Source organism: Mesoplodon bidens (assembly GCF_964165515.1).
Source record: "Mesoplodon bidens genome assembly, chromosome: 1".
NCBI lineage: Eukaryota > Metazoa > Chordata > Mammalia > Artiodactyla > Ziphiidae > Mesoplodon > Mesoplodon bidens.
The window spans coordinates 71248985-71276338 of record NC_138176.1 but is presented as its reverse complement, the minus strand read 5'-3'; the positions used below and the strand labels follow the sequence as shown (position 1 = coordinate 71276338).

At 35.5% G+C, this 27354-nt stretch overlaps 1 protein-coding gene across 1 annotated transcript in view; it reads left to right on the top strand.

Moving 5' to 3' along the window:
- The window catches only part of TACR3 (tachykinin receptor 3), a gene marked incomplete at its 5' end in the record, with an annotated part of 68589 nt that extends 45612 nt beyond the window's left edge, over positions 1–22977 (top strand). Inside the window, 2 exons of the mRNA XM_081248164.1 lie at positions 21004–21200; positions 22624–22977. Of these exons, the coding sequence (XP_081104290.1) occupies positions 21004–21200; positions 22624–22936 (510 nt within the window). The 3' untranslated portion in view covers positions 22937–22977. The remainder of the gene's footprint in view (positions 1–21003; positions 21201–22623) is intronic.
- Between the last annotated feature and the right edge of the window lie 4377 nt (positions 22978–27354).

Sequence of the window (27354 nt, the reverse complement as noted above, 5' to 3'; positions counted from 1 at the left end):
TGAATGACAAATGTAAATTTTGCTGAGGATTTTGTACATTAGCCCAAAGGGAGAATTTGCCTCTCAGAACATAAAACTCTTTTGGTATTTCTTTACATGTCAGCTCCCAGGCAATTTTATGTGTCTCTCTCTCCCTCTTCATCTCCTTCCTCTTTCCTTCTCCCTCTTCACCTTTCCTTCTTGCAGCCTCTCCTTGATCTATGTCTCTGCCTCAGAAAGCCTATTCACCCATTATTTTTCAAGACAAATCAGCACAGTTCCTATAATCCAAACTATAGCACAGATCCTATGATTCTAATAATTCCAAACTTGCAATCCCCGTTTACATCCGTTACCCTTCTCAGCAAACACAATATTCTCCATAGACCCAATTTCACTCTCCTTCAAGTCAGGAGAGGATTATAAATAGAAAACTAATGTTGTTGTTGTTGTTGTTATTGTTGTTTCTGTCACACCAGGTTGCACATGAACCCTTTATGCATGTGATTATAATTACTTGCTCCAAGTCTTTTCAGATGTCTTTCTGCTACTGTTTTCATTTTTATTTCACTTCTGAAAAGATTTCAGAGAGACTTTCACCTCTACTACTTTGCTTAAGTAGTAGATCCCCCAAAGGACTATGATTCTCTGTACTTCTATGTGCTTCACGCAGTGTATTTCCAAACTTATGGACTTTTAAAATTACTTGTATTTCTCCCAAACCTGTTTTTAACTTGTTTTTATTTGGAAATATTTAGATCGGTGAAATGATATACTGTAAATAGTTCTTACCTTTGGACTCTCAGATATTAGCGTCAGATTATTTCTGCCTAATTATTTCATCATTCTCCAACATGATCTGAAATGAAAATTATATAAAGTCCCTGAAATAGAAATTCCTAAAGCCTTTTTCTTTTCATCTGAGCCACCTAAGCCCAGATGAAAAGAATGATTTTCACTGACACCTTAAAGGAACACATACATGCCTCACATATTAAATCTGTAAAGGAAAAAAGCATCCTAAAAGAACTGAAAACAATGGACAGAATAGTAGTTGCAAAACCAAGGTAATAGGAACTCCAGTAATAATTAGAATAAACAACAGGTCCTTCAAATGCTACCCATGCTGATTAAAAAGCAGAAGATCAAGTATTAGATAATAGTTCCCTTCATACACAGTGCCTCAAGGAAACTGAAAACTAATGATTGGTGACAATAAGTTTGTATGCCACATTTAATCCAGTTTGAACAAGAGAGAGTGTTCAATTTTAGACAAGGCTTCATGGAGAACTAGAAGACACTTTTTCTTTCACTTGACTGAGAACACAAGCCAGGTCTCCATCATTACAATACCTGGAACATTACAATCTAACTTCTAGACATAAGATTTCATGAGGCATCTCCTGGAACATTTCATTATCAGACCACATATTTTCACTAGGAAGTATTCAGTACAGTGAGCACAAACTCCAGCGTTTTGCGGCAATAAATAAATCAGCTTACATTTACTTAAGGATCATCTATAATACAATGAATGGGAGATCCTTGGCCTTACAATTACATTTCTATTGCTCTCTTATCTTTTTCCTATAAGATACCTGAGAATTTAGGCAGCTTTGAGCAAATGATTCAAAGGTAAATGTATATACCCATACCTTCTTCAAGTCTCAGCCTGAGATGGGAGGCATAGTTCAGGGACATTTTGCTGTAATGATGTCATTTCTTAATGTATATAAGGCATATCAATGGCTACTCTGTTATATTCTGTGATAACAAACCAAAAAATTTTGTTATAAGCAAAAGGGACTATTTTCCACACATGACTTTATTAATGGTATTTTAAAATTTTAGAGGAAAGTCACAGAATCTCTGTCTTTGGGTGATTTAACAGTACAGATCAGATTCTCATTTCTCTGAAATGGATCAGTTTTTTCATACAGCTAAAGTACCAAGTTATACTAGTTGAGCGGTAAAAAGCTTATAGCTTTATTTATATTAACTTTAAGTAGTAGGAGAGAGAATTAATCTATTCATTTTGAATCCTTTATCCAAGAAAATTGTAGGTATACTCCAATTTGAGAGCAGGTAGATCTAGCAAATGACCTCACAACATTCCCATCGATCATTTTTCCCTATGATTCATTTTGATTAAAAGTTTAATATGCACTTCATTTTATTTTTTTAAGTGTGATTCCCTAAAGCTGATGAATATCCTTCCCCAGTCACATTGATACTGGTCTCTTCCAGGTCTGATTGTTCCTTACAACTGAGCTCCACATTTTCACAACAACACAGCTCTTCTGCAGTATTATATTTGGATTCACTTCAATGTGGGGATGGGGGTTCAAGTGGCCACAGACTGCTGACTAGGCTCACTGTCTTCACACATCATCCAGCTACTGCTATCTTCCTCTGATCACTGTCTTCTTATGTTTTTCATCAATACATTAACTGTGTTCTAGATCCTTGGCACCTCCTTCTCAAGAGTAGCCATCTCTCAATTAAACCATCTCTCTTCTGAACCATGACCTCTTTCACTTCACTATAATTCTCTTCCAAAATGTAAGCACACTCACATCTCTTCCATCTTGTGTTGTTTATATTTGCTTTCTCCTCTTGTTTACCAATCTTTTGCTCCTCTTGTTAATGCTATGTGACTTCCAACACACAGTATCATCCTGCTGAAACTACCCTTGACAAAGATACCTGTGCCTTCTTTGTTGTAAATTCATTGGATATATTCAGTCCTTGATCAGATTGACACAGTAGATACCCTTTCATCAGTCACCACTTGAGAAGCCTCTCCTTCCATGGAATTTGTCTCGTTTCTCTCTGCAGGATATTCCTCTTTAGTATCCTTTTCTGGCTTTTCTTCCTATACCACTTCAATGCTACTCTTTACCCTGCAGGTCCATTCTTCATATTTTTATAGCTTTCATATACAGTCTTATTTGGATAATTTCATCCACTTCCATGACATCAACATCTTTGAAAATTACTCCCAAATCGACATTAACATTATGCCCATATCTAGACTTCTCTTCTGAGGCTCAGGCTCTGAGCTCCAGATTAAAATTCTATTAACCATCTCTCATCCCAACCCTATGTATAACAGACAGTTCAAAATAAGCGTGTCAAAATGAAATAACTGTCTTTGTCGAGACTTTGAAAGTCTTCTTCCCATTTCATAGAATATTACTAATATCCACAGAGTGACCAGACAAAAGAAACTGGAAATAATCTGTAACATCTCTCTTTCCTCAACTGAAACTCAGTCAATGAGAAAGTCCTTCAAATTAACTCTAAAATCACTCAAATATAAATATATTTTTTTCTTTCCTAAGCTCCTGCTCTACATTTGTTTAGACTACATAATTTCTTACCTAGATTAATATACTCATCAACTAATGATCCTCCTGCCTCCATTAAATCTGATTCAAATAAAATCGATTCTACACTGCTTTCAAAGTAATCTCTCTAAAATCTGAATTTATTAATACTCTCCTTAAAATCCTTTAATGGTTTCTCTGGCCCTCCCTAATCTCACTTCAATCCATCTCTCTTACTTTCTTCATCAGCATATTTTATATTATGCACTACATCCCCAGTCAGTCAAACTATTTGTAGTACTAGAGTGAGGTATGAGCTTTGCATATTTTATTTATGTGACTAGGACACTCTTCCCCCCACTCTCCCACTCCTTTTCTACTCCTCTCACCTGGATGTTTCCTATTTGTCTTCAAAGCTGTATCACAGGCACTTCTTCCACTAGAAAGACTCTTTGAAACTTCCACCCCCAATCTGCATTCAGTGTTTGTCCATGTGCTCCCATTACATCACACAGCAAGCTCTAGCATGCAACTTACAACTTTACATAAGAAACATCCATTTGCTTAACTATCTCTTCCAACAAACTGCAAAGCTGAAGGGCTCAAGTGAATCATTACTTTAAAAATGATTATTGTTACACATGAAAGCTTATACTTATTATGAGAGGCAGAATATTTCAAAATGAATGTGTTTTCTCTTTCTTTGTTTGCTTATTTGTCTTAAACCATGACTCAAATGACTCACAATCTTCTAATATTTATGACTCAAATAAAATATTAATATTAAAAGATCATGACTCATTTTGGCTCTCCAAATCTGGTTTTCATTTTTGATAAGGCATTGTACACCAATTCTCATGTTTTGTGAGTTGCTAGCAAAAATAGACTCTAGCCAGAAACAGAAGCAATTAATGTGGACTCAGCAATTCAATGATTTTGCTAGTTTAATGGTCCTAAAAAAGTATCTTTCTCTTCTAGTAGTAATAGAAACAAAAGAAATGTCTTATTCTAGGAGTATAATCTTGCAAAGTGATAAGAGATACTGACAAAATGAATCAAACATTATCAAGTACTTATCAAATATTTACATAGTCAGAATTGAAATGAAACGTCTAATATTTTACTAAATTACTTCAGATATTGTTCTAAGATTTCCATCTGAATTTTTTACAGTTTTACAATTTTCATATATCTCCTGAAATTCTCCATCTTTTAAGCCATCTGTTTCTGTAAATACTTTAACATATTTTTCATAGTTATTTAAAAACCTTATCTATTAATTGCAAAACCTACCGACTCAGTTTTTCTTGATTATGGATCACATTTTTATATTTCTTTGCATGTGCGACAATTTGGAGTTGTATACTGGGTATTGTGAGATATGATGTTAAGACTCGGGGTGCCATTCATCTGAAAAATGCTGTGCTTTCTCTGAGCAGGCAGTTAAGTTGCTGGTAGATCATTCAAATTTGCATAGGTTTGGTACTTCGTTAGGATGAATCTATTTTAGTTTTGCCCTTAGTTTTAAGGTTAATTTCTTAATCCTAGGCATAGTATTTAATCTTAAGGCCTAGACCTTGTGGGAAAACCCAAGTTGTCTACTGAGACTCTAGTTTGAAGAGACTCAAACTCTAAACTCTGTCTCTCTTATGAGGAGTAGCTGCTAAAATCTCCCCCTCTTACAGCCTTTCAACTGTTTTTCACCTCCTAAGATGCTCGTAGCCTTGTCTTGTGCATTGCAGGGGAAGCCAAGGAATTCGGAGAAGTTTATATATGTATGAATCTCACCCAGGTTATGTAGTCTCCAGTTTCAGCATACTTTTGACCACTCTCCAGTGCCATAAAACAGTTTTGTAGTTGTTATTGTAATTTATACTTTTTCCAGAGCTTATAGTTGTTCTTAGGGAAAAAGATAGATAGATAGATAGATAGATATAGATATACATATGTACACTCAAGTTACTCTATATATATTATACACAATATACACTCTATATACTCTATACAGTATATACAAACTATACAATATGTTGATGTTTCTGAGATTAGAAAGATCGTTATAATATATCCTGTCCTTTTTCTTTGGTTGTATCTTTCATGTGTTGTAGTGACCCACAAATTTATACTAATGCATAAATTAGTATAAATAATCACTTATAATTCAGTAGTCTCCCAATAACCTCTCTAGGAGTTTCCTCTAGCACAAGTCACTGACATTACTGGTCTAACTGAACCCATAAAATTGAATTTTCTGGAACACCACCAATTTTCCTGACATATCATGAGGAGGACTTAAATTTGATGTTTTAAAATATATTTCTGGAATTGTCAGAGTAAAGGATATTTCTCTTTCCCAGAAATTATTCATGCATCTAAAGGAGTAAATATATGGACACGTTATTTTTATTTTTCTCAGATGAACTTTGCAAACAAATTGAGATCTTAAGTACCAATAAAAAAGATACTGAGATTATATGCCTTGGATTAAGTTTATGCTCTAAATATTATAGTTAACAGTTAAATGCGCATTAGAGTCTAGGTATTTTTTAACTTTGTAAAAATATTTATGGTATTTTTATTGTTCATTTAATATTTTATTAAATACATTTCAAGTTCTTACTTCTCCAGTTATAAAACTAAAATATAAATCAAGAACAAAACAATTATTATTCTTTTTCTTCCTCTGGTAATAATCTTCATTTTTTTCCTATAGGAAAGATTTTCAAGGAACATCTGTTATGTTGTTATCTTATAGAAATATGCTGTGTTGAAGACGTGACAAAGCCATTGTGACTATAAAATGATTGGACTTGTTATGTTTTAAGCTGTAATGGAAAACATGAAGTGATGCCATATCTCTCTATCTCTATCTCTATTTCTATTCACAATCACACAAACACACAAACTCAGATTAGCAGGAATTATGATTTTAAAAGAGCTGTTTTTAAAACACCTATTGTTTGCATACCTTCTCCCACAAAATTTGATAGAAGACCTTTGTTCTCCAGTACCCAATTTTCATTTTACCCACTGTCCCCCAGCCCACCACCATAGCCCTCCATTGCCTTTATAAAAGCACATTCATAACCAACTTAGGCCTCAGTACCAATAATTTAAAATATGCTTATAAGTTAGTCAGATCTTGGGAATGAAGTAAAAATGAATATCTCAGCATGCCCTGAGTATTTTATGAGACTGGCATTCTCATTCCCATTTCATCCTCACAATCCCTTGTATGATGAGTGTTCTTATCTCTACTAATAAGGCTACTGATGTTCAGAAAGATTTAATTTACCCAATGTTACATAGCTATTTACAATCAGGGCCTAGATTTAAATCAAAGTCTTTGAGTCCAGTGCTCTTGACACTGCTGTACACTACTGTGTAATGAACTTCAAAGTTCACTTCTAACTATTCCATAAAGTTATGTGCTTAAATGTACACCACTGATCAGCCACTTGATGAGCCATTTAAATTCTTTGCCTCAATACTAAATAGATACAAGTTTAAAATTTATACTTTAAAATATCAGGGAAAGAATTTCTCTCAACAACTCCCTAGATAAGTTGTGTGTCTCTTCCAATTTGGGAATAATTCTTCCCAGGCCAAACAATGAATTATGTATATAATAGAAATATTAAAACTAATATCAAAAGAAAAATGTTAATTTCTGGAAAATACCAATAGGTAATTACCAACTCAAAGGGAAACTCTAGAAAATAATAGACCTAAACACGTTGACAAATAAGAACTTGATATTATAATGTCTTACATTTAATGTTACTAAAGACTGAACTGTGTCTCTGCTAAATTCATATGTTGAAGCTCTAACCTCTAATATGACTGTATTTGAAGATAGGGTCTATATAGTGATAATTACAATTAAATGTGGTCATCAGGATGGGGCCCCAATCCAATAGGATTAGTGTTCTTGTAAGAAGACACACCAGAGAGGTCACTCACTCTCCCTCTCCTTAAATACACATGGTGGCCACCTACACACCAGGAAGCAGAACTTCACCAGAAATCAATCATGCCGGTACCCTGAACTCAAACTCCCAGTCTCCAGAACTGTGAGAAAATGCATGTGTGTTATTGAAGCCACTCAGTTGATGGCATTTTGTTATACAGCCTGAGCTAATTAAGACAATTATTATTTTATTATTAGCTATTAAAATATAACAATAGTTTTGACAGCAAAGTCCAATTAGGTGGTTATTGTATTAGTCCAGGAGAAAGATAATGATGCTTTCTCAGAGATTATAGTAATAGAGCTGACAAGACAAAAAGATTTAGACATATTTTGGTGACTTGGCCAACAGGATTTGCCTAGGTATTGAATGGGGTGGTGAAAATGAGGGGATGCAAAGAAATAAGCATGACTTCTAAATGTCTGGGTGGGTGGTGGTGCCACTTACAGAGATAGGGAAGTTCACAGAAAGAACAGCCTTGGAAGGGGGGGTGGGGAGGGGGAGTGGAGAATGGAGAGAACTTTTTTAATACATAAAATTTGAGAGATTCAGACAGGTTACCTATCTGGGGAAGATGGTGGCCTGAGTTCTACCTTCTCATCTGCCACATACTAAGTCTTCTGAATGAAGCAGTAACTGTGATAGGAGAGTGGGCAGAGCTCAGAGGGGTGTGTGAAGCCAGAGGTGGTGCAATAAAGGAGAGAAGAGCACAGGGTTTTATGCATCAACCTCATTATTCCAGAGACTGTGAAAGTGCTAATATGTCCACTAGGGCCACACGGGGCAGACTAGACTGTCTTTCTCCATCTTCCGAGGACACATAGCTGACCAGTAGGAGAGAAGACTGTGCTCCCTCTGTCATGTCAGATTTGCAGTCCTGAAAAGAACACTCAGTTTATCTTTACAGGCAAAGACAGACAGGGCCTAGACTTGGCAAAAGGAAATAAAACAAACCTTAGGGAACCCAGTTGCTAGAAACAAGACAGAGAAGCAGAGCACTTAGAATAATCTGTACTTCATGGACTAAAACACAAAAGATAAGATCTCTTAATTATGGCATGAAAATCATGAGACTAAATGTATCTTTTTTAAATTTAAAACTCCAATTGTTGAAAAAGAAGATGTCACCATTGAAAAGTGAAGAAATATATCAAAACACAAACAGATATGCAAAACACCTAAGGATCACAAGGGAAAAAATAACAGAAGGTTAGAGGAGAGGTCTAGCTTAGCAATGTGGAGTCATTCACTTGAATAGAATTTAATGTACAGAGAGATGTTCTATTTACCTTTACCTCCAGAATCAGCCTCTTCTACTTCTTGACAACACTCCCTGTTAGAAAATAAATTCTTACCTACAAGACCTTTCACTTTAATTAAAACACAGTTAGCTGGGCACCTCCAATACATACCAATAGCATTAATTAAAATGAGCATATAATGCATATAATACAAGCACAGTACCTTGCACATAACAGGGTCTCAACAAATTTTAGTTTCCCTTCTGTCTTAGGAGGCAACTGTTTGTCCCTTACTTTTACTCTCTGAGATTTTATTTATTATTTATTAATTTACTTATCTATCTATTTATTATCCTCTTTCTTAAACAGTCTTATAAAACTAAATGTACCTACATATTGTTATCTTTTCTGAGTTATTCCTTTCAATAAAGAGCAAATTCTTTCTTTTTATCATTTCTGAAATTAAGGGGAGAAAGCACAAGCTTCTAGAATATGTATTTTGACTTATATTTACCTTAGGGTATAAATAAATCTACACTGACATAATATCACACATCATAAAAATAAGTTTGTCTATGAGAATAGTTTCTTTAGCCACCATTGAAAGAGAATGCAATGAACAATCCAGACATGTACCTAACTTTCTCTATTAGTAACACACTAAAATTCAATTCAATGGCATAATGAAGCCTATGCTACTGTAATGATTAATTTTATGTGTCAACTTGACTAGGCCATCAGATACCCAGATAGCTGGTTAAATATTATGTCTGAGTGTGTCTGTGAGGATATTTCCAGAAGAGATTAGCATTTGAATTGGTGGAATAAGTAAAGCAGATGGTCCTCCCCAATGTAGGTGGACATCATCTCATCTGTTGAGAGCCTAAATACAACAAAAAAGCAGCAAAAGGGTGAATTTGCTCTCTGCCTGACTGCTTAAGTTGTGACATCAATTTTCTCCACCAGCCTTCCTGGCTCTCCATCTTGCAGGTGGCAAATTGTGGAAGTTCTCGGCCTTAATAATTGTTTGAGCCAGTACCATATATATGCATATATATAAAAAACGCTTAATAAATATTTGCCGAATCAATGAATTAACAATGTATGAAGCAATGCCATAATGCCATTAGCTAAACTGATGAGGAATAGATTAGATGATCAGAAAAAAATGTATTCTCCCCTAGATCAAATATATTTTTATATAAAAATGAAAGTGCTCAGAAATTGGACTACTTCTAGGAAGGCCAAAAATATGGAGTATACAATAGGGAGTTGTGCAGTATAATTGATATCATAGCAGTAGTCAGGGTTCTTCAGTGAAATAGAACCAATAGTACAGAATATATTCATTCCTATCTTTCTATATTCATTCTTATATTCATTCCTTTCCATGACATTAAATATCATCTATAGATCTCTGACTCTGAAATATATATTCCAAATCAATACTTCCTCTATGAGCTCCGAGTTTATGCAATAATCAGCTGCATACTTGATGTCCTTGTTTTGGCTATTTCTGAGGTATTTTTAGAGTATAATATACAAAACTGATCTTTAAGTCTCCATGTCTGTCATAAAAGCAGACTCTTTCTACAGTCATCCAAATATTAGTAGTTGGCACTTCCATTCACCCAGATAATAAATTCTGAAAAGAGTCGTTTTTAAACTTCCCTTTCCCTCTCACTATCATCTATTTCATCACTAAATCCTAATGAGTCCCTCCCTAAAAACATCTCCCATTTCTGTACTTCTCTCCACTTCCATTGAAATAATTCTCCAAGATACTATCATTACAACAGCCATTAGGTCCACTACCACCGCCTCTACAACTCATTTCCCCAGATCTACACTTGCTCTCTTCAAATTTATTCTCCATTCAGCATCCAAGATTTTTTATTGAGATATAATTTTAAATATAACATTATATTAGTTTTAGGTATACAACATAATGATTTAATATTTGTATATATTGCTATATGATTACCACAGTAAGTCTGGTTAACATCCATCAGAACACATAGTTATAATTTTTTCTTATTATGGGAACTTTTAAGATCTACTGTCTTAGCAACTTTTAAATATACAGTACAGTATTATTAACAATAGTCACCATGCTGTACAAGATGATGTTTTTAGATTCTAAATCAACTCATGCAATCTGCTGAGTTTTTCAGTGGTTCCCCGATATAGTTAAGAAAATAGCTCAAAGCAACTGCAAACCCCCAAAATAACCTATGAGATCCTGCAGAATCTTGCTACCACTTACTCTGCCAATCTAATTCTATGAAACTTCACTCTTCACATACTATGTTCCAGTGACACTTGATCTCAGCTGTTCTAGCACATCAAAGTTTCTCCCACTTCTCAGTCTTCACTCACACTATTATCAGGACATAGAATGATGTGCCCTTCATTCTTCTCTCTGTACATCCTCTAGGTTCCAGCTTAAATATTACTTCCACAAATATAACTTCCATTGCATTCCATAAACCTAGATAGGATGTAAGTTCTGTGAAAATAGACAACTTTTTTTTTTCTTTTTTAATTTAGCACTGTATCTTGAGAGCCTAGGGCCTTGGTTTCTCTAGAAAAGTGGCATTATTGTAGAACAATTGTAATTTAAGGATATAATAGATTAAGTAAGCAAACATAATTGAACTTCTTTCTTAAAGCTGTACCTTCACATGGTTCACATAGCTATTCTTTCCAAATACCCTGCTAAATACAAAGGCCAAGGGCAATAATAATGATTTTAATTTTGGTTTAAAATATATAAAGGTGGGTTTTTTTAGTCACTGAAATAATATTTTTGAAATTCTATTATGTGCATGATAGGGCAAAAAACTGGTAAGACAAAGATAAATGATATTTTTTGCAATTAAAGTGTTCATAAAATGGGTAGTAAAATTAAAATATCCTCAGTCAATAGGTATTTATTGAATGTCAAGAACTATGCTAAGTTTTGGAGACACAAAGATGAATAATGCATGTCCCCATATTCAGACAGAAGAAAACAGAAACATGCTCGACTGTAACATGTATCTGTGTTATAAGTATAATATGCTGTCTAATTAGGAAGTATCTAACCCTACCTGTATGAAGAAATGAGGGAAGCTACTCCAAGAGGTGAACTTGAGGTACTCTCCCAAAGGATGGAGAGAAAAGTTTACAGGGAAAGAAATTGGATTAGGGCATTCCAGAGGTAAACATGTGCAAATCATGTAGATTTATTTCAAGGTAACTACAAATAAGGACAACATTTATTTATAAACCATGTTTTCTTAGTTTGTCATATACTGTAGAGAAAAAAATTAATTTTCAGTGACTGATCTTATTTTCTATAGAAATATAGAAAACAGTAATCTTAAATATTCTAGATTTATGCTGTTTCAAAAAACAATTAAAGTATGCACACCTTTAAGATAAAAGCCAACTGCAAAAGACACTGGCTGGCTCAACATTTCAGACCACAATTTATTAACAACACTGTGTTTCTAAAAGGACAAGATATATAAACACATATCAAGGCATAAAATCTGCTGTTCTGGCAAATGATGTCAGCCCAGCCCTTCACCTGGCCAGGCACATTCTCAAGATACCAGATCCTTCCTTGCAACTTCTAGAACAGAGAAGGATGAGATGACCTGGCAGTTGATTGCAGCTCTTTCCTCTTTTACACCCTCTTCCCCAGAAGGGTAACTGAGACAGAAATCTTCTTGACTCTCTCCCCCACTTCTGTCTGTCAAAAGATCCTAAACCCTAACAGTAACTATTTATTTGAGACTAAAACAGTCTTTTCAGCAGACTTGCTTTATGATTTCTAGGTATAATGAATATATGATATTGTCAAAGATTTATACTTTTTTTCCATTTGTCTTTAACTGTGTTTGACATAAATAAATAATGTGGAAGTAAGTGGTACCATATGAGCACATAAAATATTTGAAGTATTGAGTCCCTATTTCATAGTTTTAGCACAGATAAATCTGTCCTTATTCATGTAGTGTTAGATCAGCCAGGTTTCAACCTCAAATTCTCGGGCCACTCCACCATTCCAACTTATTTTCTCACTCTTTCCCCTTCCAGATATAGAAAAATATCTCATATCACATAAATCTCATTTGAGCTGTCCCTTAGTGGAGTAAGATTCTTTGACTACCCTTCACTTAAGCATCCCCTGAGAATGCTATGTGAGGAAAGAAGCAAAGGCTATTTTTCAGGGTCTTGAGAAGCAGAATGTATACAAAATGATCCCTAGCTAATGAAGAATGAAGAGGCCCAGTAATCCTAGCTCTGAACTTGCCTTTGGGATCTTAAGAAATCATCTCCCTCCTTGGTTTTAAGTCTCTCATCCATAAAATGGAGAAACTATATGGTCTAAGGTTTGTCGTGGAGTTTAAATAAATTCATATATTTGCAAGTTTTAAAATGAATATAAAAAACACTAAGCCTTTTACTAAAATAAAAGAGGGACACGACTCCACTGACTCATACACCACTTCTGCCCTCAAATGTACCCACTGGTCATACCTCTCTCAAAAGACAATGTAACTATCCACTTGACTTTCCTTTAGTGATTCTCAAAATGACTGTTAGAACTACCTGGCTGAGTGCATCACTCCAGCAAGCTGAGCATTGTTTCTGTAGCACAGAAACTGTGTCATCACAAACTAGCACAGAAAGGTAGTAAAGGGAAAGATAAGGAAATAGAAGTTTTGAAGGACAAGATAAGAAAGTCCTTAAGTAGAGCACAGAATGAGAAATTGTGCTATACCTTCCAGAATTTAAGAGAGAGAAATTTGAAATGTAAAGTCAGGAATGGGCTCTCTATTGCTGTCCAGTTACAGTGTAACAACCCAGGACATCCCAATAAGTAAGAGAAGAAGATATTGACCAAACAATTTCAAATTCCAGTCCCATTACCAAACTATCACCTTGTAGTTCATTATGAATTATACATTTATATATTTTGTCTATATGTTCTGAGTACTATAATTTTATTACATTTTTTGTGTTATTAGCTAGATGTATACCTTTAATGTAAACCACATTTTTAAACCATATTTTGACATTCTTCCCTATTCTACTATAAAAGAAGCCTCAAAAACATGACTTGGCCCCAATATTCATAATATGTGACAATTTGTTTTTTGTTAATTCTTGTTGAAGTTGGCCTTATTTATTTGAATAGCTGAAATACTGGTAGATAAATTTGCTTCTATTGTTTTATAAACCATAGAAATTTTTTTCTGGCTATTTTCTATTTTAACTATCTTCCTCTAAATACTAACAAGCCAGATGTGCTCCTTCAGAAGTGAATACCTAAGTGTGATAACAAAGAAGCCTTTTGCCTTAATCAAAGGAGCTGCCCTTCAGTCTAAGCTCAAGTGACAGATTCAATTGGATTTTTGACTTGTATAACAACCACAAAGAATCTATTACCTTGCCCAGCAAGTAAGCTTTCTCTGTGCTTGTCATTTCTGTTACAAAGGAATTATCATGGAAAATAGTGCTTGTGAGGAGGACCATATATAACCTAAGAGAGGCTCAAGTGATAGAAAGAGAGATCCTGGTCTATCCTTTACTTCCCTGAAAGCAATTTCCAGGCAATCAGAACCTCTCTAGAAGTCTCCATTTTCACTGGGAACTTGTATAGTATTTTGCCTCCTACTTTGCAGGAATTAAGCCATATGTAATATACTCTCCTTAGCATTACAAGCACTGTATTAATCTACTCAGGCTGCCATAACAAAATAACATAGACTGGTAGTTTAAACAACAGAAATATTTTCTCACAATTCTGGAAGCTAGAAGTCTGAGTTCAAGGTGTCATCAAGGGTTGGGTTCTTCTAAGATCACTCCACTATGTTGCAGATGGCTGTAACCCTCTGTCTTCACATGGTCTTCCTTCTGTGTATCTGTATTCTAATCACCTCTTCTTTTAAGAACACCAGTCATATTGGTTTAGGTCCCACCCTAATGACCTTATTTTAACTTAATTACTTCTTTAAAGACCCTGTCTCCACATACAGTCACATGCTGAGGTGCTTGAGGTACTGAGGATTAGGACTTCAATCTATTAATCTGGGGGAGTGACATCAACAAGATGGCCAAATAAGATGTCCCTCATCATAGCCCCACTCAACAACAACAATTTGGCATCTATCCATGGGCAAGAGTGCCTTTGTAGAAACTGGGAGATCCAGGTAGGAGACTGTGAAACTGCAGTGCAGTCCAAGAATGAGGAGAGTCACTTTGAAGAGCGGCCTGCACCCTGGCGGCTGACTCACCTACCACGGTCTCAGCTACAGATCCAGAAACAGCTCCATACTTCTGAGGACTTGGCTACAGCCCCATCTGGCTTTGGTTCCGTCACCAGCACCATAGCTGGGAGAGTCTTGCCCACAGGAAGACAGATAATAGACATACAGACCTCTGTCTGGCTGTGAACCCCTGAGTGGCCCGTAAACCAGCTCTGCCCCCGCTTAGCTGTGAACCAGGAGTCCCTTGAAAAAAGTGATTTAGACAGTCACCCACGGATCAGAGAGCCTTTGTGGAAGTCCAGGAGTCCAGCAGAGAAGTTCCAGCACAAAAAAATCTGAGATTGGATGCACTGGAAAGAGTAAGAGGAGCAAACTGACTTTACACACATCACCTCTTCCCCAAGGTGACGCAGCTCAGTGCCAAGGGGGCCTTCTCAGCTGTGATTTCTCCCTGGGGGGGCAATAAGAGCATGTGACGGGGAGTGCCAGGCTTCGGATGTGTGTGACCCTGCCAAAGATACCCATCTCTGTCTCCCTCCATCCAGAGGACTGTGGAGATCTGCACAACTAGGGGACAGAGAGCAGCTGGGAGAACGGCAGGCAGGGCTCCAAACTGAACGTATCAAAGGGACTTGGATCCTACTAACCCATCATGGACTCCATCAGGAAGCCAGCTCACAAGCCACTGGGGATGCCTCACAGATGTTAAGAGAGTAGATCTTAAATGTTCTCAACACACACACACACACACACAAAGGGTAATTATGTGATGTAATGAAGGTGTTAACTAACCCACCTGGGATGATCATCTCACAATAGATACATGTATCAAATCATTATTTTGTACACCTTAAACTTGCACGATGTTACATGCCAATTATATCTCAATAAATCTAGAAAAAACTTCTAATATATAAAAAGCCATGTAAACTTTAAAGAATGTGGTGGTGAGGACATAATTGAGTCCATAATAAGCCTCTATAAGTTTTTACCTTTAACCATGATCCCGTAACATCAAACTTTATTTCCTCTTGCCTTAATGGACTTCTTATTCTAATGTCCTCCTGTCTTCCTTTTTGTGGCTGCATTCCTTTTTATGTCTTCAGATCATCATAAACCTGAAATCTTACAATACTTTAAAATTCTAAGTTTCCAGTGGAAAATGAAATTACATTAAAAATGAAGCATGACCAATGAAGTGTAAAGAAGTAGAATCCAAACACAATACTGCACACACACACACTCACACAGAAATATTTTCCACATTCCATGTATATACACATAGGGTTTTCTCATTTGTTTCACCTTGACATAACTCCTTATAGGCATTGCTCTAAGCGAATGTTAATTGTATAGTCATGCTAGTTGGATTTGGCAACAGTGTCAAATTTCTTGGATGACACTAACAAAATACACCTATAATCACATCTAATTCTGAAATTACTGGCAAAATTCAACTCATCTTCTGGACTATCCTGAGCTTTTTTCACAAGTGTTACTACTTAGTTCTCTTTTTCTCCCTTGGGACTGAAATTTTTAAGCATGTTCTTTTAAACTGAAACAGCAAAAGCCCAACCTAAATAGTCCAAGAAGTAGTACTTTAGATTTTGATGCTTGTCATTAATTTTTTTCCATATCTTACTCTTGAGAATATTATTTTAATGTGCTAGTATGAAGTTAGAATAAGCAGGCCTGTAATTTTGACCTAAGGAGATATAATGGTTATTTAAGAACATTTGTGCAGATAAAAGGTACAGAGAAGTGGTACAGTATATAGTCCATGGGATGGTTCTTCAAAACATGCTCTGGGGTTTTAATTAAAACAAGAAGTTCCTTCTCACATACAGTTGACCATTTCCAATTCAGACATTTAAAAAGAATAAATTCCCCCTTGAAGAATATAATTCCTAGATATTTTTAAGGTTGGCAATATTTCCTAGACTGGCAAATTAATTTCCTAGACTGATTCTTTTTTCTCTTACAACTTAAAACCTCAAAATCATCCATCCTGCATTAATTTAATATGATAGATAAGAACAACTGCAGGCATTCCAGTCTAACCTGTACAGGATAAAAAGCCAAAGATATTTTTTTTTTCCCTAATACCTGAAGAAAAGGTGCCCAAAGCTTATTCTCACTAACTTATGACGTGCATTTCCATCCTGCCTATGTACGAGTAAAGTGGATTCTAAACTATTAAGAAGAGGCAATGGGGCTTCTCTGGTGGCGCAGTGGTTGAGAGTCCGCCTGCTGATGCAAGGGACACGGGTTCGTGCCCCGGTCCGGGAAGATCCCACGTGCCGTGGAGCGGCTGGGCCCGTGAGCCATGGCCGCTGAGCCTGCGCGTCCGGAGCCTGTGCTCCGCAACGGGAGAGGCCACAACAGTGAGAGGCCCGTGTACCACAAAACAAACAAACAAACAAAAAAAGAAGAAGAGGCAATGTTGCTATAAGAGCTACCTCCCTTGTCCCACTTCCCTTCTTTCTCACCTGGTAAGTCCCTGTGCCAAGGACAATGGATGGCCACAACTATCCATGTTGCCATGGAGAGTAAATCCAATCACCTCAGAAGCTGGATATGTCTTTCAGCTTCAAGAAATACCCAACATCGATCAATCTTTGTATCAAGTTACAATAAAATTTGTTAAGGTATGGTGAAACATTTGAGTCATCTCTATCCCAGTCTCTTATCTTGCCAGAACATATCAGGAGTTTCAGAAAGTCCACCAACTTTCCTGCTTAGCATATGTAGCCTGTCTGAGCTAGTGCCATTGTCCAGCCATGAGACACAGCGGAACTGAGCAGTTGCACATCTATCATTGCTCAAGGTTTGTGTTTCAAAGTGCTCTTTCCTTTGCCTTTTTATGAGGAAGATGATTACAATTTCTTGATTTCAGCATTTCACAAAGCAAGGCAATTTTGTCCACCCAGGAGCCTACTTTTGTATTTACATCAAACCTGGGGGCCTGAAAGTTTGATATATGAAATCATTCCAGAAGATTTTATGAGCAGAGACCCAAGGTAATGGTTAAAATGTATTTGAGAGCAATAAATCAATAAAATACAGCTGTTGTTTCACGATAAAAGATCCTTTCTTTTAGGTTCTTTTAGATTTTTCCTAAAAATCTTCAAATAGGTTTCTAAATGTTTTGCAACAGGGTCCTTAAGGCCATGTATATGTGAATTATAAGTTATCTGATACTCTGTTTCTACACATGCACTTTAATTTTCCCACATTCCAGACTTCTTCCACATTGATGGTAGGAAGTCACATTACAAGACTCTGATAGCCTTTGCAGCTCTTCAGCTATTGTTGAAAGACAGTTTCATGCAAAGGGAAACTGGTTAGTCTGTATAAAAGCAATTAAATAAGCTTTTATGTACATTTGCTGATTCTACATTTAACATGGTAGCTTGTACCATGTTCACATTGTCATAAATATTTTTCTTACCCTTAACATTTATTCAGAACAAAATGCAATGCTTTCACACATCCAAAATAATATATCAGTAATACTGTTTGTACCCTAATATGCTTTACCTGAATTTGTTTGCCTAGAAAAGGGAAATAGTTCATTTTATATACACATGTTCATTTTAAAGTTGGAGGACAAATGATACCAGTGATTCATGACAGAGTAAAATTGTGAACATCACTTAACCAACTAAATGTCTTTTAGTTTTTGTATTCAGTTTCATTTACTTATTTTTCAAAACTTTGAACACCAATTATGTGTGAAATCCAGCCTACATGCCTGAAATACATAAGTAAAGAAAACAAGCAGAACATTCTTGCTTTTTTTGTGTTCTAGCATAAGGAGACACAAAGTAAAGAATAAACACAACCAACTGAAAGTAAAGAGCAAGCTAAGGGGCTTGGGGTGCTGGAAGGACAGATTGCAATTTTAAATAGGCTGGTCAGAAAATGATTCATAGAAGAAGTGACAACTGTGCAAAGGTTTGAATGAGATGAGGTTGCTAACCAATGAGAATAACTGGGGGAAGAGGGAGAGGGAGAAGCCAGGGAGAATAATCTTGGACAGGAGCTTGTGTACAATGTTCAAGGAACAATAGGATGTTCACATATTCAAGAATGAAAAAACTCAACCAAATCCATGTCATTCAGTCTAAACTTCCCTGAGTCTACAGGTAACATGCATTGAGTCATTCCTGCTTATAATAAACTAGTAAGTTTCATTCTTACATAAGAATTCTCTTAATCTCTCATAAATATTTTCAATTTATTTACACATTTACATCCCCATTCTTATGCAGTTTTAATTTACATTTTTGCATTTTCATTATATTATAATCTTCTTCAGGATAAGGAATTGGTTCTCTACTCATTATTTTTCTCTATTATGTTTTTTAGACCCAATAGACATTCAATAAATCTTACTAATTGTAAGCAGAAAAAACAGACTTAAGAGGCTGAGTTTTAAAAATTTTAACTTAGATTCCATGAATCACAGTCATCAAATCTTTTGGTCATTTCCTCAGCTTCCTAAAGTGCAATTGAAAACCAATTAATAAGTTGTTAGATGTGTGAAACATTGTATAAATGTACAATTATAATCAAATAGGCTCCTTACTTGTATTCTACAAATATATGAATAAAAAATAGGAGAGATAAAATGCAGAATTCTGAACACAGTTATTCAGAAAAAAATGCAATAGACAGAACATGGAGAAAATCAAAATACTGCATGGTGGGGCCAGTGATGACATTCTGTGAGCTACTGACCTGGATTTTCAGCTCTCATGGCCAATTACCATCAGCTAATACTAAGTACCTGGATGCTAACTGTGATTAGGCCCTTGGGAAAGCTTTGCCTTCTACATTGATCCATTTCATGCCTTGCCTATTTCTAGAATCATGTTTCTCATGATTTTTAATCTTGTCAACTTTCATCTGAATGCCAACTTGCAATCAAATAATGAGTCCAGTACTTAAATAATGTACTTTCATAGTTTCAAGATGCTACATAGGCTGTTTACATCAGGACTTTCTCTGATTGATGTTCTAATATGACTGTGGTTAAGCCTCAAAATTATTTTGTTTAGTATTTATTATTCTAAACTTTTTACAAATTCCCAAAAGAAGTATGAACAAATTTACTCGACAGATTGATAATGGGAAATATTAAATGAAGTTATCCGAGGATGTTGTTATTATTATTTCCTTTCACATAGAAGGCGAAGCTGCTCACGGTGTTCAATAACTTTGAGTCTACCTTTCTTATAGACACAATGGAACAGATTTTATCTTATTTACAGACACGCAAAACATCCTCCCATTCAACTTCCTGTTACAAATTGTACACTGTCGTTTGGTATTCATTCATTTTATATCTAATTATCTATCTCCAGCAATACACTAGAGACTGTGCTAGATGCTGGGGACGTTAATATAATCAAGACATTCTCTATGTCTTTTAGGAATTTAAAGACTAGTGGAGGAGAAATAGAGATTGATATTCTACTTTGACTAGAGCTTTCCAACATATTGTGGTTCAAAAGTGTAGAACAGAGGATATGACCCATGCTTACCAAACTGAAAGAAATTGGTATATAAACCAGTTGTAAAGCCAATTGCCTACTTACAAATTTAAAAGTAGTGATATTTTCTCAAACTAAGGTGAATATCCTTTTTCACTATCCAGAGAAACCTTTACCAATATCAGATTAGAAAAGAAACGAAGGTAACATTCAGACGGTTTCCCAGTGAGAATGGTATTAGAGTAAAGAAATCTAAATAGTCATAAGCTATACTCAGGCTATAATAAATACTGAAGAACACGCTCAGCCACTACAGCCTGATATACCTCCACTGTGACTCAACAGTCAGTTCTCTAGATATAATGTCTTCACTATTTTACAGTTCAGGCTAGCACAGCCAAATCCTAGCTCTTGCTTCTTTCTCCCCCAGGCTTTTTGATGTTTTATAAACACGTATTTTCTTCAAGCCAATTAAAATATATTTGGTTCTGTTTGAGTGATTGCCACCCGTTCACTAGGTGACACAAGCACGCTTTCTTGAAACTTACCTTAGGTAACTATCCTTATATTACCTTGCCATTTTTTAATATATTGACTATTTCTTAGGCATGCTATGTATTTAACTGTATTGGCAGAAAAATATGATTTGCAGTAGGCTATTAGAACTAATAGATACAATGACTTTTATATTTGCCAAAAATGACCTCTTTCTGTCTTCCCAGGTTGTAAAAATGATGATTATTGTCGTGGTGACATTTGCCATCTGCTGGCTGCCTTATCATATTTACTTCATCCTCACCGCAATCTATCAACAACTAAATAGGTGGAAATATATTCAGCAGGTCTACCTGGCTAGCTTTTGGCTGGCAATGAGCTCAACCATGTACAACCCCATCATCTACTGCTGTCTGAATAAGAGGTAAACACAAGATTACCAAATACAAGTTCCTTTTCTCTTCTGACTTCAGTGAAAGCATATAATGCTGTTCCAGCTCCCTGATGCACATTTAAAATTCAAAAGGAAGGAAAAATTGAAAAATTCACTGAGAGGAGCACAGAGCTAGATATTTTTCTAGACTCCTCCCTATTTAATGAAATAACTCACCTTAACAATTACCTCCTCAAAACAATGCTTTTAGGGGTTCTAACTGGGTGGGTTTTATATAGGCCAAATTCTCTCTCCAAACCCTTTAGAATTATACTCGCCAAAGAAAAAGAAATGCCCTGTTATTAAAGGAGGAGAGTTGAAAATGTGCTCAAGTCCTTGAAGAAATGAAGGCACTTCGTAGAAATGCACAGACGGAGAGATGATGGCATATGTGAGTGGACTCTATTAAAAATGATGTCTTGTAAATAGACTTCAAAATAGAAGGTGTTGTGAGAGCAACAGAAGCAACACTAAGGAAAAGAATGACAATCCTCCTTCCAGCATAATGAGGTCAGCGAGTTAGACAGGGTGCAGCCTCTGGTGGAGGGGGAGCTATTTTTTAAAGTGAAGTTGGAAAGAAAAGTAGAAATATTCACAGTTAAATTTAAGACTGGAAATAAAAAGGTAAACTGTGGTTTCCAGATAAAAAACACCTTAGTTGTAAGGTCAGCACATGGAGGAGAAGGGTTAAGTTTCATAGGGTCAATAATTTCCTTAATAAACCAATGTGGTTTAGCACAAGCAGAAAGTGAATTTCATGGAAGTAACTACATGACCTAAATCCTAAGCTCGCTTTCCAGTTGGACCTCTACCACACCGTTCCTCAAGTTTGTTAAAAACTACTAAATTCTTACTTTTTTTCAGTAAGTGCATAAGCCATATATCAATTCAAACCTCCCCATAAGCAGTACATCTGTTTTTAGTCAACCTCATTTAATGGTTTACAAAGCCAAGGATTTTGCACTTTCATATATGATTAGATAAAAACCATCCAGATGAGCAATTAATTTTAATATTAAATGAGACTTTATAAATGTGTAATTATTTCTGTAAGAAGCCATTTTGAAATATGTCATTTTTAAGTGCCTTACCCAGCAAACTTAATTCACTTATGTAAATGTATAAAATTATTGAAGAAACATACACTGTTTCTTTGGCATATTGATTACTGATACTGTGTTTTTACTATATGATGACTTGCTTCTCATTGATGGAAAATTAAGATTCAATTCAAACAAGAAGAACGTAGAAGACTAGTACCAATACTGTGGCATAAATTCTAAGAGTTTGACTAGAAAATTAAATTAAAAAACTGAATTGGCTTAACTGCATTAAGTAGGGCTTTCTGCACCAGTTGAAGGAAATTTCCACTTGAAAACATGACTTTTTCTTCCCATGGCCTGCTTCTCCTCAGATTTCGAGCTGGCTTCAAGAGAGCATTCCGCTGTTGTCCTTTCATCAAAGTTTCTAGCTATGATGAGCTGGAGCTCAAGACCACCAGGTTTCACCCGACTCGGCAAAGCAGTCTGTACACTGTGACCAGGATGGAGTCCATGACAGTGGTGTTTGACCCCAATGATGTGGATAAGAACAAATCCAGTCGGAAGAAGAGAGAGCCTCCAAGAGACCCAAGCTTCAATGGCTGCTCCCGCCGGAATTCCAAATCTGCCTCCACCACTTCAAGTTTCATAAACTCACCCTATACTTCTGTGGATGAATATTCCTAAATCCATTTCCTCAGCTGAAAGAATAGGGTGAGGCCATCATGGTGCCACCATAGGCCCACACCCTCCTGATTGTCGGTCAGCCCTGTCCTACATACTCTCTGAAAATAGAAGGGCAATTTTTAGGTAACTATGTTTCAACTGAGAAACGTAGCATGTAAATGTAACAAAGACACTATTCAGATATTTTCCCCCTCAAAAGTAAAATGGCCTTTAAATTTATTCTTTGAAAACTGAATTATTTTATGTAACAGAAAAATATACTGAAAAATACTTGTAGAGTGTTCCATTTTTCTCATTGAAAAACTGCAATATACATTTGTGACACTAAGGTGACATATGATTTTTCCAAAAGTTTAAAGAACCTTTAAAATATAATTATGTGAATGAATTAAAACAAAACCTATATAAAATGAAACGTTTTCATCTATAACTATAAAACAGAAAAAAAAAGTTATATGACTAATTTTACCACTAGAATGATGGAAAATTAACCTCCAGGAGTAAAAATTAATGGAAATCTTTGCAAAAGAGAACTAATTCTAATTAGTTCTAATAAACATAAAACTTTATTGAGATTTAAAGATTTTCTCCAAGAAATGTAACTGAAAAAGAAATCTAATCAAATTATTAGGCATCTGTACATATTATTTTCTTTACATTTTTATCTGGGAAAGTGGCTTCAAAAGAAAAAAAAATAATTATTTACTTTTTGACCATTACATATATTAAAGCGCCAAGCTAAGAAACAAAGTTAGGACCTTAAAATGACAAAACAAATCCTTATGATCCTCCCTATTTTATTTTTCACAAATATTAAAAAAAATTTTTTAAGGTAGGTAGATTACAAAACACTAAAGATGCTTTCTAATGGATAAGGGAAGAATCTCTGACTACCAATTTTTAGGCAAGAATTAAAGATAGTAATTCATAGTTATGACAGCGGACAAGAACATCTACTAGCTCCAAAGGGAAACGTGTTTCTCCTCCATAACCCAAGGAAAAAGTTTGAGGTGGATGTCAACTTAATAATTGTACAGTGCCCTTATTCTCTCCCCTTCCCCCACTGCAAAAAGAGTAAGGACTAGGGGAAAGTATCAGAAAATATATTCAGATACAAAGCCTTAGGACAAAAAGTTTATGTAGTGCCTATATGTAAATTAGTACCTATAGGTAAATCAAGTAAGATGTAGAAAGCTGAATCAACTGTTAGAATAGAAAGCTGGACAATACTTGGATAAATGTGAACTAATACCAGGCGAATGAGAATAATATACACCTTTCCACAGAGAGAGCCTTCCTTTTGTCTGCTTAGATAATTCAGAAATTCCTCCAGAAAGAAATGAGCTAATGGTCCTAAAGAAGCATCTGTTTTACTACAAGCCAAAATATACTGACACATTTCTGAAACCCATAACAAAATAAGGTACACCATTAAGCGTAGAATTTATCTTCCAGACTTCAGTGCTTATAAACCATCTTTTCTTGAATTAGGGATACTGTCACTCCTGCTCAAGAAAGCAGAAACCTCCTGAGAATGTGGTTGTATAGTACAGACTTCTCCTTTAAAATAGTCAGTTAGATTTTTAAAGCTATCCAGCTAAAATAATTACCTATAATACTTTACTGGATTTTTATGCCTCCATCAATACAGAACTGACTATTTTTTTTAAGAACAAGATAAAAACAATTATTTCAAGAGAATATCACAGTCTATTGCTCCTACAACATCAAATTTTCCAATCCTACCCCCTGTTTTGGACCTGAAGTCAGAAATATTTAAATTGTTACAAGGTGTTAAAAAAGTCTACACACCCCTCATCATATGTGTTTAAGCTGAATTTCTTCTGATTACAACAACAAACAGATACACATACATACATACACATACATGCAACTGTGCATACACATACAGTCTGTTTAATGTATGTAAGAACTTCAAATAATTAAATTCAAAATTGAATGCTGAAATAGTAGTGGCCATTACAGAGTTGCCCCAAACAGTTCAATAAAGCCTGTGAAGCTTGTATGCATGCTTTAGATAAGCAAATGTATTATCATTTAGTACCTAATCGTTGAATATAATATTTTAAGTGTTCATTCCAAAATATGTAAATGCTTATCATATAATGTGAAGGTGTCAAGAAAAAGCCTAATATTTTAAAGCAAACATTTCTTCTTCTTAAATGTATAAATCATTGTGGGACTAGCATTAATGAATGCTCTAGATACATGGGACCATATTCAGCTGTAGAATAGGAACGTGAAGTCTGGCCCCCAAAATCAATGTAATCATCCCTCAACAAAATACATTAATACTGACTCGTATGGTAGTTCTATTTGTAGTTTTTTAAGGAACCTCCATACTGCTCTCCATAGTGGCTGTATCAATTTATATTCCCACCAACAGTGCAAGAGGGTTCCCTTTTCTCCACACCCTCTCTAGCATTTGTTGTTTGTAGATTTTTTGACATGGCCATTCTGACTGGTGTGAGGTGATAACCTCATTGTAGTTTTGATTTGCATTTCTCTAATGATTAGTGATGTTGAGCATTCTTACATGTGTTTGTTGGCAATCTGTATATCTTCATTGGAGAAATGTCTATTTAGGTCTTCTGCCCATTTTTGGATTGGGTTGTTTGTTTTTTTGATATTGAGCTGCATGAGCTGCTTGTAAAATTTGGAGGTTAATCCTTTGTCTGTTGCTTCACTTGCAAATATTTTCTCCCATTCTGAGGGTTGTCTTTTAGGACAGGAATAATGACGCAGACATCGAGAATGGACTTGAGGACACAGGCAGGGGGAAAGGTAAGGTGAGATGAAGTGAGAGAGTGGCATGGACATATATACACTACTAAATGTAAAACAGATAGCTAGTGGGAAGCAGCCGCATAGTACAGGGAGATCAGCTCGGTGCTTTGTGACCACCTAGAGGGGTGGGATAGGGAGGGTGGGAGGGAGACGCAACAGGGAGAAGATATGGGGATATATGTATATGTATAGCTGATTCACTGTGTTATACAGCAGAAACTAACACACCATTGTAAAGCAATTATACTCCAATAAAGATGTTTAAAAAATACTTTAATACATCTGAAAAACATAACTCCTGCCTTCACACATTACAGAAACTCAGTATAATTTAGCAGGACATCTAAGGAAAAATATTGCTCCAATCAGCTGTTTTGTTTGTATTCTTTTTGTTGTTGTTGCTTTGCTTGCCAAGTATCATCCTTCTGGCATGATGCAAATACCTGAGGTCCAGAGAGTATCTTTAATACTTTTTAGGGAAAACTGACATCATTTACTCAATACTCATGACTCTTAAACCAAGACCTTAGAAGCAGAATATTTTAGGTTCAAAAATTTGAAAAGCAATAATAATAAAATGAATGAATACAATATGAAAAAATGAAAGAGATAAGATTTTAGTCCTTTTGTCTGAATTTTGACACTGAGAACAGTAGAATAATACACATGGAAACCAGCTTTAGTAGGAGTCATATTAAATAAAGCTGTGCCAGTATATTTTCATATTTGTCAGGGTTTGGAAGAATTTGACTCCAAAATTCACTCTACCCTCTGATGTTCAATTTCACTGTGAATCTTTTTCACTGTTTGTAGGCAAACAGTGGCTAGAAATACCAGGCAGATGGTCAAAACATCCTAGGTGTTTTTGTACTTAGATCAACAGCAGAAAAATACAAACTATTTTGAGAGAATTCTAAAAAAAAACCTTGCATCATTTTAAATACTATTTTTAAAGACAAAAATAATAAACATTGTATTTTCATTATTTTGCATGTGGACAAATTGTTTTTGAAATTCCCTGAATGAGAAAAAATTAAAGCAAATATGATTACTATAGAATCCAATCAAACATCTTGTATTTTTTTAGCAAGCTCAGTATGCTGCTGCATTTTTCTATCTCCCAACTTCATGACAATGACATTTCTGACCCAGCAGCCAAATTCATATTCTTTTCCAGATCCTGCCAGTCTCTTATAAACAGAGATCCTATGCACTTCAAAGTGAACTCCACCCTTACAATGCACACAGAACCCCAAGAAGCTTAGTATCATACCTCAGAAGAACAAAATAAATGTGAAAAATCAATGCTGGCCAGCTCAGAATCTGAATTTGATTTTTGTTAATGCAGAATTTCATCAGAAAACTTCTGATTAGTGTCTGGTAAATTACTCCATCAAATACAAAGGCAGGAAAATTATAACAATTTCTCACATTTACCAGTAACAATTTGAGTTCCCACTTATTTTTGTCCGTGTGCCAAAAGTTAAGAAAATTCAAGCATGACACTGGCCAGGTTGTAATGTTTTCCTTTGGGCTAAGCAGGAATGGAGAATAATGTCCAATAGTTCTGAACAAGTTCAGTAACTGTGTTGTAAAATAGCTTGGCAAAA